Source organism: Podarcis tiliguerta (assembly GCF_965153285.1).
Source record: "Podarcis tiliguerta genome assembly, chromosome: 5".
Lineage (NCBI taxonomy): Eukaryota > Metazoa > Chordata > Lepidosauria > Squamata > Lacertidae > Podarcis > Podarcis tiliguerta.
This window is the reverse complement of record NC_139538.1, coordinates 28,476,905-28,490,783: the sequence shown is the minus strand read 5'-3', so window position 1 is coordinate 28,490,783 and position 13,879 is coordinate 28,476,905. Positions and strand designations below refer to the sequence as shown.

At 42.5% G+C, this 13,879-nt stretch overlaps 1 protein-coding gene across 8 annotated transcripts in view; it reads left to right on the top strand.

Moving 5' to 3' along the window:
• The first annotated feature begins 3,065 nt into the window (after positions 1-3,065).
• The window catches only part of RHBDD1 (rhomboid domain containing 1), a 31,322-nt gene continuing 20,508 nt past the window's right edge, over positions 3,066-13,879 (top strand). For 2 of the 8 annotated variants that reach the window (XR_014511877.1, XM_083443002.1), the window contains exons 1-2: positions 3,066-3,112; positions 12,952-13,425. Coding sequence is in view for 6 of the 8 variants with exons in the window: in XM_083443002.1 (XP_083299128.1) it covers positions 12,993-13,425 (433 nt within the window). In the remaining 2 variants the exon portion in view is untranslated. Of the gene's footprint in view, positions 3,113-5,565; positions 5,734-7,625; positions 7,737-12,951; positions 13,426-13,879 lie in introns of those variants that run through there. The other 6 variants (XM_083442999.1, XR_014511878.1, XM_083443000.1 and 3 more) reach the window with 6 other exon arrangements.

Sequence of the window (13,879 nt, the reverse complement as noted above, 5' to 3'; positions counted from 1 at the left end):
TAGGAACAATGCGGTAGAAAACAAAACATTAAAAACTCAAATGGAAGCCCAACAACAGGCATACAGTCTTAGGAGGAGGTTTATTGCATAGATGACCAGAGGAGTTCAGATATCCCGTGGCTTCTCTTTAAAAGAGGCAAGAAAACATTGCAAAACTACCAGCCTGAATTTAGCTACATTTCCTATAAGCTACCATAGCCAAGATTTTAATTAAAAGCAGGAAAGCAAGAACAATCTCATGCCAGGTGGTCTGGCAGTAGCCCACTAGCTCTATTTTAATGGAGAAAAATGTAAAACACAATTGTTAGATAAACTGTATATCATACTTTCATAATAACAGAAGGGAGAAATTCAGAGAGGAGGGAGAAATACCCAACATAGAATAATATATTATAACATACGGAAAGGCAACTTACCATAGAAATGTAATACACTTTAAAAAAAACAAATAAAATAAACTAGTAGAATTTGCAGTATCCAATCACGTCTTGTACAGCTGCCGATGAAAAGATTTTTGCAAATAGCAATTACAGTGCCTGGCATGAGGTCTATCACTTATATGAATGTGCTATTGCTGTCTGCAATGTTTTTTTATTATATCATATGTAGGTAGGAAGTCACAAACACAGCTGCACATGTTCAAAATTAGTAAATTTCCCTTTCCTCTGAAGACATCATTTTTTTATTTTTGCTTTTCCTGTGCCTTTTGATACAATGACATACTGTCATGTTTCTAGTTATAATTACAAGGATTAAGAATTCCTATTTAAAATCAAAGCACCAAAGTTGGTAGGGATCTAGTAGGTCACCTAGCAGCACAACTGCATTTCCTAAATCAGGGAAACCAGTAGTTTAGGCCTCCTTTTAAATACATTTTAACAAAGGTGATGCTAGGTTTTTAAACCAAACTAAGGCGGAGCAGGTAAAAACTGAAGGTGATTCAATGGCCTTATCTAAAGCACCTGCCATCCTCTCCCAGGCAGGGTAGACATTAAACTGGAGAAACATTCTTCTGGGGCAAATGGGGTGGAAATGCCTGGATTAAAACCAGCTACAGAGCTGGTCTAAATCACCCATTGATTTGAGGGTGTGTGTTCTTGGTCTTCCCTTGATACACCCTCTTTTGGTCCTACTGAAGTCCCCAGCCCTGCAAAAGCAGGGACCCAGCAATTGTTGGCTTGGGCACTGGAGGTTTCCACAGCAGTGAGGAGGGGGTATCTGAAACCAAATTTCCCTTCCCAGTTTGCAGCTCTTCAGTGTCATAGGTAAAGGTAAAGGGACCCCTGACCATTAGGTCCAGTCATGGCCGACTCTGGGGTTGCGGTGCTCATCTCGCTTTATTGGCGGAGGGAGCCGGCGTACAGCTTCCAGGTCAAGTGGCCAGCATGACTAAGCTGCTTCTGGCGAACCAGAGCAGAGCACAGAAACACTGTTTACCTTCCTGTCGGAGCGGTACCTATTTATCTCCTGCACTTTAACGTGCTTTCGTACTGCTAGGTTGGCAGGAGCAGGGACCGAGCAACGGGAGCTCACCCCGTCGTGGGGATTCGAACCGCCGACCTTCTGATCAGCAAGTCCTAGGCTCTGTGGTTTAACCCACAGCGCCACCCGCGTCCCCTTCAGTGTCATTGATTTGATGTATTCTGTGTCCCCTGGAATGACCTCCCAGGGGCCATAGGACTGCACACTAAAAGACTCAAATTCTCATAAGCTTTGCATATGCTAATTTATATGTGTAGGTATCAGTGCTTTTTTTCTAGAAAAAATAGATGCCGGTACTCATCGTGAAGTTCTTACAGTAAGTGTCACACTTTTTAACAACAACAACAAAAGAGATGCTGGTACTGCATACCCCTGATCCTCTTGGGGAGCACTTGTAGGTATGAATTTTGTGATTTGAGCAGATTAAGGCAGTGGGTAGCTGAGGTCTCACCAGTTTGCAGCATGCCCAGCCACTCTGTAAACTAGGGATGGAGAACCTCCACCCCGTGGGCCAAATGTGGCCTCTCAGATTTCCCCATTTGGCCCATGAGGCCATCTCGCCCAAAACACATCCACGTGCCCCATATCTGATGTCATACATGTTGCCACGTTTCAGGAAGACAGATGCATACCTGGGGAACTCAAGCATGAAGTTAAACCCTGCAAAAAGGTAATGATTGACAGGTAAGTGGTCTCACCCACCTGTCAAAGTTGACCTGCCTTTAAAAAAAAGGGGGGGGTAAGGAAATCTGAGGTCCAGCACAAAATACCCACCCTCTAACAATACCCTTAGTTTTTAGGAAGGAATTTTCAAAGCCTTAGACCAGTCACTCCACTGCTAAATGCCTATTGTGGTAGGAAAGTGTTGCCCGCTGGGTGGCCACTCCCAGTGCCTGGCCCTTTAACAGCAATCTGAAGCTTTTTCTGGAATGGAAATGGGTGCTTTTGCTCTTCACAGAGGTATCTGGTTAGCTACTGTTGTGAACAAGCTACATGGGCACCAAGGGCCTGATCCAGAAGGGTTGCTGTTTTTTATGTTCAGAAAAGCTTCATGTGTTAAACTTCTTATCTAGCAGGCTGCTGTTAAAGACCCAGGAGCAGAGCCAGTCTTAAAAACATCAGTCTTCTGGGCAATTCTAGGCATAGGGGGCAACAGAGGGCAGGGAGAAAAGACTATCAACTCCCGCCTGACAACTAGCAGGACTGTATCTTCTTTTCCAACCAGAAATCTTAACACGTGGGATAAATCTCACCCTTTCAGAAATGCACAGTAGTCTTTTCCTGCACCGTCCCTGATATTTTTTGTACCACTGCTACTCTTAGGGTTTGGTTTCCCCCCCCCCCTGGCTCGAGGTAACTGAAGCACAATAACAATCCTCTTATGTTCCTGACGCAGATTTGTCATCAGGCACCTGCCCTGACTGCTGCTCTCAAATTACACTCTATGTTTTTCCAGGGCGGGCTGCATCTTCTACAGACTATAATCATATTTGCATTAACTTGAGGTGAAACTACACGGTACATTAAGCATACTTCTTCTTTTTTTAAGTCCTCTAGATCGCACGCCCCTCTGAAGTCTGGGGAGTGTGAAGAGGAGAAAGGGTACTTCTGGATAGACCTTTATCCTGGGGTGAGTGCTCCTCATGTGTGCAGGTGTTTTGTTTGTTTGTTTTGCAGCACCCATACAACATTGTTGGCATCAAGATGCCAGCTTGGATCCCTCCCGGTCATTTAACCCGGCTTTACCCTTTTCAGGAAAAAAATCTGCTGAATTGAAAACAAAAACTCTGTAGCCAATTACCCCTTGTGACGTCTGAATAACCTGTTTACAGTATTAAGCCGCTGTCCAGAAGCACCTCAAAAGAAGGTGGTGGCTGTTCCTACCTGCTCTCTCACTTCTCTCTGCTTGCTTGTCCTTCCTCTCCCTGGGAAATGCAAGAAAGGGATGGTCATAAAATATGCAGCACCTCAGTCTCTCACTCCTCTATCACTTAAACCTACTATGATTGCTGCTTCCTTTGTTCTTCTGATGTTGTGATTTTGTATTTTTTAAAAATATTTTGTGCTTTAATGGTTGCTTGCTCATAATAAATAGTTGGTTGACTGACCATACTTCCCAAAGAGATGGCAATGAGCCTGCAGAGATGGTGCCCCTATTTTTCCTTCCTCCCTCTGGATGGCTCTTTTACTGGGCTTAGCTTTTCCTGCCCTACTGCCTAAAGAGCATCTGACCAGGGGAAGTTAGCACAGGGAAGTTAGCAATTTTGTTCTGACAGGCTTTTCCAGCTGGATAAATGGGTCTTTCACCACAAGTTTTAGTCTTTGAAATGTATTTGTTTTTGTTTTCTTAATTATCTTTATGTGTACATCACCTTGAGATGGTGGTTTAGAAGGTTAACAACAACAACAATAGCAGCAGCAGCAGCAAATGTCTTGCCTAGTCCTTGCTGCCACTTCTTCCTCACCTCTTTCTGAGTGGCGTGGCAGGATTTGGTGTGCTGGGCTGAATGCCCACTGTTGTGCTGCCCAGAGAGAACTTAGATAAGCAACTCTGATTGAATGAGGTGTTTGCTCCCTTGGTCCACAATCTCAGAAAGAGAATGGAGGTGGCTGCCAGCATTCTCTGTTAAGTCTGCACGATGGGCCAAAACCTTCCTTCTTGCAGTGACTAGAGAAGGCAAGCAAGAGAGAGGCCAGCAACACTGCTCCCTTCTCTGCCTTGTATATTCTCCCCCCCTCTACAAGGCACCACAAGGTGTGCTTCAGCAAGTTTCTTCTTCATCTGATAGTAAAGGTGGGCTGTGTCATGTTCTCAGCTCCTGCTTTCAAACGTCCTATATTATTTTAAAACTAATTGGGTCATGAAGAGTCGGCCACGACTAAACGACTAAACAACAACAACAACAATTTTATATACCGCATTTCTCCCAGTGCAGGACTCTAGGCAGCTCACAATATAAATTGAAACGGATGCAGCTAAAAACATACAATCAATATAATTAAAACAACAAGAAGTAACCCAATTTAAAAACACAGCACCAAAACATTGAGTAACACACATGCACATACAACACTTGCCCTCATAAGACCCTGCCACAACCACCAGTTAGTAGCCAAAGGCTTGCTGGAACAAAGAAGTCCTTGCCTGCTGGGCAAAGGAAAGCAAAGAAGAGGCCAGCCTAAGTCTCCCCGGTTGGGATTTCTGCTATCTGGGAACAGCGATCAAGAAGATCCTCTCTCCTGTCCTCACCTGGGAAGGTGGCAGGATAGGGAGAAAAGACATCCCTAGGACGACTTAAAATTCTACCAGGCTCATACAGGTCATCCTTCCAGAGAGGAACCTAGCTGGCCCCTGCGAGAACAGGATGGTGGACCAGGTAGGACAGCATCTCCTACAGGGCAAATAAGGGGTGACGATGCGGATGCTCCCTGGGTTGTGAATCCTAGACCTGCTCCTAGCAGTGTGGAGCCCTAACTCCAGCTACAAAAGCTGAAGCTGCTGAACAGCTGTTGTTTTTCCTGCGATATATATTTTTCTGTATCTATCACAATTTACGTGGGGGATTGTTAAATTTGCTGGAGTACTTTTTGATTTGTTTATTGTTCATGACTTATGCTTGAAACGACGCAAACCTTTCCTCGTTGCAAGCCACCTTGGGGAGGAATAGTTTTAACTAAGGCAGGCATGGCCAAACTTGCCCCTCCAGATGTTTTGGGGGCTACAAGTCCCATCATCCCTAGCTAACAGGACCAGTGGTCAGGGATGATGGGAATTGTAGTCCCAAAAAACATCTGGCGGGCCAAGTTTAGCCATGCCTGAACTAAGGAAAGGCAGCAGGGCAAATAAAACGGCGGTGATTTACTGTCCGATTCACACCAGCTGATCAGAAACACTTAAAAAAAAAGAAAGATTTTCCCCTCAAAGCGCGCGTCTGGCCGCCGCTTCCGTGTTAAGGCGCGTTTCAGACGGCGCTAAGGCAGCCGCCCCTCCCTTTTCGGCGTTTCCAGTTATTGCAGCCAACTGAGGGAGACGGCGGGGGGGGGCGCTATGCGGCAAGTCCCGCGTGACGCTCATGGGCGCATGCTCGTTCGCGACGCGGAAGCGCTCCGGGGGCGCCGCGGAGGCGGCGGGGCAAAGTGATGAATCATCACAGTGCTTTCCCCCTGCTCTGATTGGGCCTTGGGCGAGTCACGTGGCGCGGCGGCGCGGCTGCTCTTTCCCGCCTGCAGCCGCGCGCTCGCTCGCAGAACGTAAGTTTTTTTTTGGGAGGAGGGGGAGCGCCTGTTTGTTGCGACGGTCCCGCTCAGGAGCCTAACCTGAGCGTGTGAGGCGGTGGGGAGCCGCTTCCCTCCCTATCCCTCCCTCTCCTGAAGGGAAAGTAGAGCCGTCGGACTGAGGAGTCGGGAGACGTCCCCCCCTCAGCCTTCTCCGTAATTTGGAGCTGGGGGGACACGTCAGTTCTGCCCCCGTCCTCTAACGTGTCTTAGCTGTGAGGCCGCTAGATGGTAGCGTCGGAGGAATGGCGCTTTCGTGCTCTTCTGTACACTTGGGTCCACCTGCCTTGCTTACTTCGCCCTGCTCCTTTCTCTGTCTTAAGGCAGGCAAGGCCAAACTTGGCCCTCCAGCTGTTTAGGGACTACAACTCCCACCATCCATAGCTAACAGGACCAGTGGTCAGGGATGATGGGAATTGTAGTCCCAAAACAGCTGGAGGGCCAAGTTTGGCCATGCCTGGATGGCGTCCAAAACTGAAAACACTCCACCAACCCATCAGCTCAAACGCTTTTCTACCACAAGCTTGCCCAAATAGAAAGGTCCAGTAGACCTTCTGAAGCAGGCTCAAGGTTATTCGTGAGTGGTAGTAGCCCGTCTTTGTTGGCTATATTTATTTGCTGCTTTGGGTGCCAAATGCCTCAAAGCTTAAAAAAAAAGAAGAGTGAAGGCAACTCCCCCCCCCCCATGAAGACCAGAGGTAAAAACAGCAACAAACAACCAAAAATTCTGATTCATATATTTGGAAATGATAAATCCTGCCTACCCCACTAAAGGGTGAGCACAAACAAGGCTACCAGCATAACCAAGTAGTCTCTAAATTAAGAATCAAAGGCCTGGGTAAATAAAAATGATTTTTGCTTCCAATGTAAAGGCAGAGAATGATAGTGCCAGGCTACTCTCCCAGTGGAAAACACTCCACAAGTAATAAATTATAATAAATAAAGGTATGTGGTGAGGGCTAAGCAAACAATACTTAAGATTTAAACAACTTGCCAGAAACACTGTTGTGCTATAGAAACCTGACAGCTTTCAACAAAGAGAGCCTAATATTTGGCATTAGTTTCTTACAATGGGATGTTAAATTAGTAGCACAAACTCCTTTCCTGGCCCTTCACTCTTCCTCTACTTGCCACTACAGTACTTAAATTTGATTTCCAGCACTATTGTAGCACAAGTGCCTGGATTTGCTCTGTGTTTATGCTGTTTTGGTTATCATTGTTGCACTCAATAGCATACCGCTCTTATCACATGGGCATTTGTACATTTACCATGTTGGGTGGTGCTTCACATTGAGAAAATTGTATGGGGAAAATGAGTTAGCCAGTCTTCCAGTATTGTAGGCCTTATCCACACTTAGCATTCCAGGCATAGGCCTGCACTTTAAAGCTCTGTGTCCAATGACTCCCCCCCCCCCCCGAGCTTTCCCTGTGAAAACCCACTCTATAGCTGAAGCGCAACAAACAGCAATTCAGGTTTTCCATGGATTGCCACTTGCTCTGATTCAGCGGTAAAGAATGGGTTTCATGAGGAAAGCGCTAGAGCAAACAGAAAGAGCACATGGAGCTTTAAAGCAGGGACCGTGCTTGGAAAGTGCAGAGGAAAGAAAAGTGGGTAGGCCCTAATTCACACTCCCCTCAGCCCACTGACAGTGGGGGATAAGGGGATTAATATTCACATATCTCTGGTGTCACGTGTACCTCTTCATTAGCGTTGTTGTGAAGAGATCTGTCATTCATTTCTCTGCCTCCCCACAAAAAGATGAGAAGTCATTAATAACCCCAGGTGCAACATACGTAATCAAGTTTATGCTAACATTTGTAGCCAAGATAATGGTTAAGGGCTAGGTATTAATATTCTCGATATTAATGTTACTGATCTCTCCCATTCATTCATTCTTTACTCCATTCTTGGTACATGGAATTCACTGCTTCTGTCAGGTTGAGATTGCCATTATTTCTTGATCAAATTAATGTCAAAGGTATGCATTTGCATTGCTTATTGCTCTACTGCAATCCTATAGCAGGTGAAAGTTGCAAAGTGCCTTTCTGTTGCCAGTGAAGAATCTTACTCTGTTTTCAATATGATAACCTATATCCTGTTTATATTCTTCAAATCTGCCAGGCATTTTCAAATTAGTTACTAGCATATATGCTGTAAGTGTGATGTAATTTGTTACAAATAAGACCTTTGACTACCTTTTACACATCATGTGTAATGCCAGTCATAAGTTCTGCTTATGTGACTTACACCCTGGTACATTACAAGTAGTGGCTAGATAAAATTATGACAGGAGTTTACCAAAACTGATATCACCAGTATATATGGTCCAATAGAAATTTGATCTTAATGGACCTAGGCACTAAGATGATTAAAGCAAGTCTCTTAATGACTGCATCCTGGTACAAGCAGATCTGTCATTTAAAAGTGAGCCCTCAAGTGCTGAGAAAATTGCAAGAACTTGCTTAAGAAAATGACCCTTGTTTTATATTTAATATTCAGTATTCAGCTGAAATGAATTTCACCCTGTGTGATTCAGCTCCTGGAAGCAAAAATATGCTTACAAATTATTTACATAATTTACCTTGGAAGATTTCTTTTGAACTACCTCATTGCTTTTCCATTGCAAGTTATGACATGCATGGTTCTGAAAAGCAAGTGAGCCTTAACAAGCTATCAAACAGCATTATTCATGAAAAGTCTAAGATAAAAGGAAATGGAGTTGGAAAAAATGTCAAGCTACTGCACAGATCCTAAATGCCTGCATAATACTCATCATTCCATAGCTCTGTGTCTTTAGGATCAGATGTTGTAGCTCTTCCAAACTACTAGTGTGGAGAGGCACTTTTAAAAAAGTTTCTGGAATTTGACCCAACATGACATTATCCAGTTATATTGCAATTACAAGCTTGGTGAATAAAAAATGCTGTGGACATAGTGCGTCTTGATTTCAGTAAGGCTTTTGACAAAGTCCCCCATGATATACTTGTGAGCAACTGACTGTGGAAGAGACTCCCATCAAGAGGTGGTGAACTCTCCTTCCTCGGAAGTTTGGAAGCAAAGGTTGGATGGCCTTCTGTCGTGGGTACTTTAGTTGAGATTCCTGCATTGCAGGGTGTTGGACTAGTTGACCCTTAGGTTCCCCTCCAACTCTGATTCTATGCAATCTTATACCCACTAACCTGAAGATATACCTAGTTGAACTCAATGAGACTTACTTATAAGTAAGGTAAAGGTAAAGGGACCCCTGACCATTAGGTCCAGTCTTGACCGACTGGGGTTGCGGCGCTCATCTCACTTTATTGGCCGAGGGAGCTGGCGTACAGCTTCCGGGTCATGTGGCCAGCATGACTAAGCCGCTTCTGGCGAACCAGAGCAGCGCACGGAAACGCCGTTTACCTTCCCGCGAGAGTGGTACCTATTTATTTACTTGCACTTTGTGGTTTCGAACTGCTAGGTTGGCAGGAGCAGGGACCTCACCCCGTCGTGGGGATTCAAACCAGTGACCTTCTGATCGGCAAGTCCTAGGATCTGTGGTTTAACCCACAGCGCCACCCGCGTCCCTTTACTTATAAGTAGATACGTATATAATTGCACTGTTAGAATCATAGAATTGTAGAGTTGGAAGGAACCCCAAGGATCATCCAGTCCAACCCTTTGCAGTGCAGGAATCCTTCCCACAGCTGTCCCTGGGTAGACTCAAACCACCAACCTTTTTGTTAACTGTCAGATGCAGCATTGCACCACATGAGGGCTGAATATTAATGTATTGCCTTAAAAGCAACATCTGTGTTTGGTCGTCACAGTGAGTTTTTGATTAACCACAATTAAAGGTTGCATCTAACACTAAACTATAGTTAGTTTTAGCTATGGTTTGTTTGAAACTACAAGGAAGCTTCAAACTATGATTTATGAAGGTGTTTTCTTTCAACAACACATACTTCAGAATAATCACAGTTTGAATGTAATGCTAAACTGTGGTTAATTCAAACCAGAAATGAAAGCTTCTGAACTCCTTGCAGCCAAACCAGAGGGGAAATGGTTGAGCCTGAGGCTCAGTGCAGCATTACATCTGAACACACCCAATGAATAGATTACAAATGTAATCCCATTCTTTTCTGCTGTGGATTGTATAAGCCATGAAGCACTCTTAAATTGTTAGTATAGCTTTGATTAGTGTTCTGCTCCTGAAAACCAGTCCTAAATTCATTTAGTTCCATGTAAGTGTGTTTAGGATTGTGTTTTATGGCCTTGGTCTAGTGCAGATATAGGGTTGAATGTAGTGAAACTTCCAGGTAAACATGCAGACGATGGAGATGGAGTTGCACGTGTAATCTGGTTTCATTTTTATGTTGTGCATATGAGTTGTTTTTCTACACTTGATTTGCTTTCTTTTATTATTGTTAAATATTATTTATTATTAAAAGGCTAAAAGCAACTTATGTTTAAAAAACAAAAAAACACAAGCAATGCCCAACCAAAGGAAAACACAATGTGGGAAATGTAATCAACTGCATATAATTTATGGCCTGAAAGCAACAACAGTGAATACCAATTGCAACCACTGGACTCCTTTCCATTCCAGACATGGAATGCATAAGCAAGCATCAGCAGTTTCCACTCCAGTTTCTGTTTTTGCCAGAATTCTCCAGCATCCCTCCATGGAGCACCTCTTTGTTAATTATTTAGTTTACATTTATTTTTTATTAATTCTTATTCCTGTTTACTGCATTTATATCCCACCTTTTTCTTCTAGGAGCTCAATATGGTGCACCATGAAAATCTTGTTTTGCTTTCTTATATTACGTTGCTATTTTTGTGTGTGCATGATTCTTCAGCGTCTTAAGACACACACACACATTTTAACCAAAGAAAATGGGAGTACTGTTGTTCAGTTTTAAACATGCATCTTTCATTAGCTTATGCAGAACAATAAAATTCCTAGAATATGTAGTTGCAGACATTTATCTTGTGTAGGTGACAAAAATGTAGGCACGTGGCAGTTTTAAGTTAAAGACAAACATCCACTTGAAGATTATTCTGTAAGTATGTACATTTTGAAAGCTTTGGCATGTTTTGGAAATCATTGTAGGAAACAGAATAAATCCTGCATTGTCTAAAACTTCATTAGCCTTTTAATAAGCAAAGCAGAGGTTGAAAGAAGAATGTTTTAAGTAGCTGGAAATGTTATGTTGACAATACATTGCATTCCAAAAACACCAGAGAGGTGTTCCAGAATAACTGTTTTGGTTTCTAGCTTCATTTCATTACAAGGACCAATGTGTAAATGTGTGAAACCGAGCCCTGATGTGGGACTTTGTATAGAAAAGCAGTTTTGGGAGGGGAAAATTTGGGGTAGACAAGTAGCCTGGGGTAAACTTTTTCCTGCTGCTTCTGCACCCCAAATAACCTTCTCAGCTGCACTTTTTCTCCCCCTCCCCACTACTTCACAATCAGAATGCATACTTACCTGTGTTTTGAACCCTGTAAGTAGGGGCATAAAGGCTACAATCCTCGATGCCAGTGTTTTGAACAGGGAAATGTTAAGTGGGGGCAAGAAAATTCACTGAGATCCAGCGCCGAGGGCCTTCAGGCGGTTCCCTCATTGCGAGAAGTGATGTTACAGGGAACTAGACAGAGGGCCTTCTCAGTAGTGGCGCCCACCCTGTGGAATGCCCTCCCTTCAGATGTGAAGGAAATAAGCAGCTATCTTATCTTTAAAAGACATCTGAAGGCAGCCCTGTTTAGGGACGTTTTTAATATTTAATGATGTATTGTTTTTAGCACTCAAATGGGAGCCGCCCAGAGTGGCTGGGGAAACTCAGCCAGATGGGTGGGGTATAAATAAAAATTTATTATTAGTAGTAGTAGTAGTAGTCGTAGTAGTAGTAGTATCCCACTACTTTGCATCAAATCTACTTTTCTTTTTTCTTTTTTTCTTTCTAGTGTATTTTGGCACCAAGACTCTTAATATGTGCTTTTGCATGCAATCTTTAGTATAATATACGGATAGTGAACTGGGATACCAAATTATGACAGCTATTTAGCCAAAATGGGACTATTGATAAACAAGTGTCAATGATTTTAGTGGTAAAGTTAAAATCAAATCAAGTTTCTTAATTCATGCCACTTGATTCTTTGCATGTTTATTCCAAAGCATATATAACAGATTAATCCATTAAACATTACAGCTTTAGTATTTTTGTGTTTTAAATATCCTATGAGCTGACAAACTTCAGTTAAGTCATCATAACCTCTTCCTAAGACTGTTATATAAATTTATTAAAGATATGTTTATTAATTGAGGAAATTTCTCCAGTTAGGCAGCATACTTATACACACAATCTCTTCTCTCTCTTTCTCTCTCTCTCTCTCTCTGTCTCTCTCTCTTTCTCTTTCAATGCCATCTCCCAAGAGTCCTCTACCCCTCTCCCTCATACAGTGGGAATGCCTCTTATAAGATCCTTGCTTAAATGTGTCTGTGTGTTATCGAAAAACAAAGTACTATCCTTTGTTTAGAAATAGCATTTTAACCATATGGAAATGTAATTGAATAATTTATTGACTGAAAGAACTTACAACTCTATAAAATTTATAAATATTGCAGACAATTAAGAGGAACTGTTCATTGCTTTACTGCATTGATAGGGAACCTCAGACCTGAGGGCCAAATGTCTCTTGGGTCTCTCAGCAGGCTGCACCCTTCACAGCCCAATTTTGCACCCTCCTTAATATTTTTGCTTGCCTGCCATGTTTCATTGAATTCTGATAATGCTCCTTGCTTCCATGGATTGAGAATAGAGAGGGATGTGTGAACAAATGAACATTTATCGCTCCCCCACTTTTGCTTTTGGCATGTGGCCCTTGGGCTGGAAAGCTTTTCCCACCTCTATTTTACTGGGGTAAAATACACTTTTCCTACAGAACTGCAGGTGCTCTTCTTGTGCTGCTTATTCCCCTGATTCCTCTTATATGGGCCATACTTAAGAAGCTGAACTTTTTTTCTTAGATGACATTAGCCACTACCAATTTCTTCCCCTGCCCCACAAACATTTAGTGGTTTTATAAAAACCTGTCTCCATTGCTGTGAGTTGTATACAAGAAAACCAGTATACACTTCCTGTTTAAAGTTTTGTTATTGATTATAATTATAGCAAACATATTACCATTCTTCCATGTCTATATTTGGATTTCAGCAGTATTCAAGTGGCAGTATCTTTGATTACAAGAAGTGATCATGCACCGAAGACAGAAAGGTTCAAATATTGGACTACTTCTGCTACTTTCTCAGATTTTCCAAGTTGGAGTTGCTAACATTCCACCTGTGACACTTGCCGCTTTGGCAGCAAACGTTTTTCTCTTTTTACAACCCCTGAAACGACTGGACAAAACATGCATCAGTGTCACCGAGTGTCTTTACAGAAGAGATTGGCATCGTTTGTATCTTTCACCATTTCACCATGTGGATGATTGGCATCTATACTTTAATATGGTCTCCCTGCTTTGGAAGGGAATTAAGTTGGAGAGGAGGCTTGGAAGTTTTTGGTTTGGATATATCATTACAATATTTTCACTTCTAATTGGAGTTGTGTACATGCTTCTGGAACTTGCTCTTGCAGAACTTCTGGATGTTCCTTCGTACAAACAGAGTTGTGCGGTTGGCTTTTCAGGTAATATATCCACTGCTTTTTCACAAGATTAATATTTTTTACTGGAAATGCTAGCTTTTCTAAGGAAAGATCATACTTTGCATTTAGGAGTTGGAGTTAAAATCATGTTCTTGAAGGGCACAAGGTACTTATGAACATACTTATTTTCAGTTACATAACTAATTTTGTTAGCTTCATTCTGTTTTGTGGGCATGCTTATGATGCATTTTCCCCAATCATCCCAACAGATGCAGTCTTACGATTGCGCCCTAAATTTAAATAATCTTGAAGGACATAACCAGATTCTTATGTTAATATACTTCCTCGTATTTTTTTTAAAAAAATGACAACTCAAAATGAAATCATTAAAATGCACATGCAGCTAGATTTTCATATTTATCTGTAGCTACAACCCATACCAAAATAAATTATTTTGCAGAAAATACTGACAGAAAATTGGGGAGTCGTGTTTGTC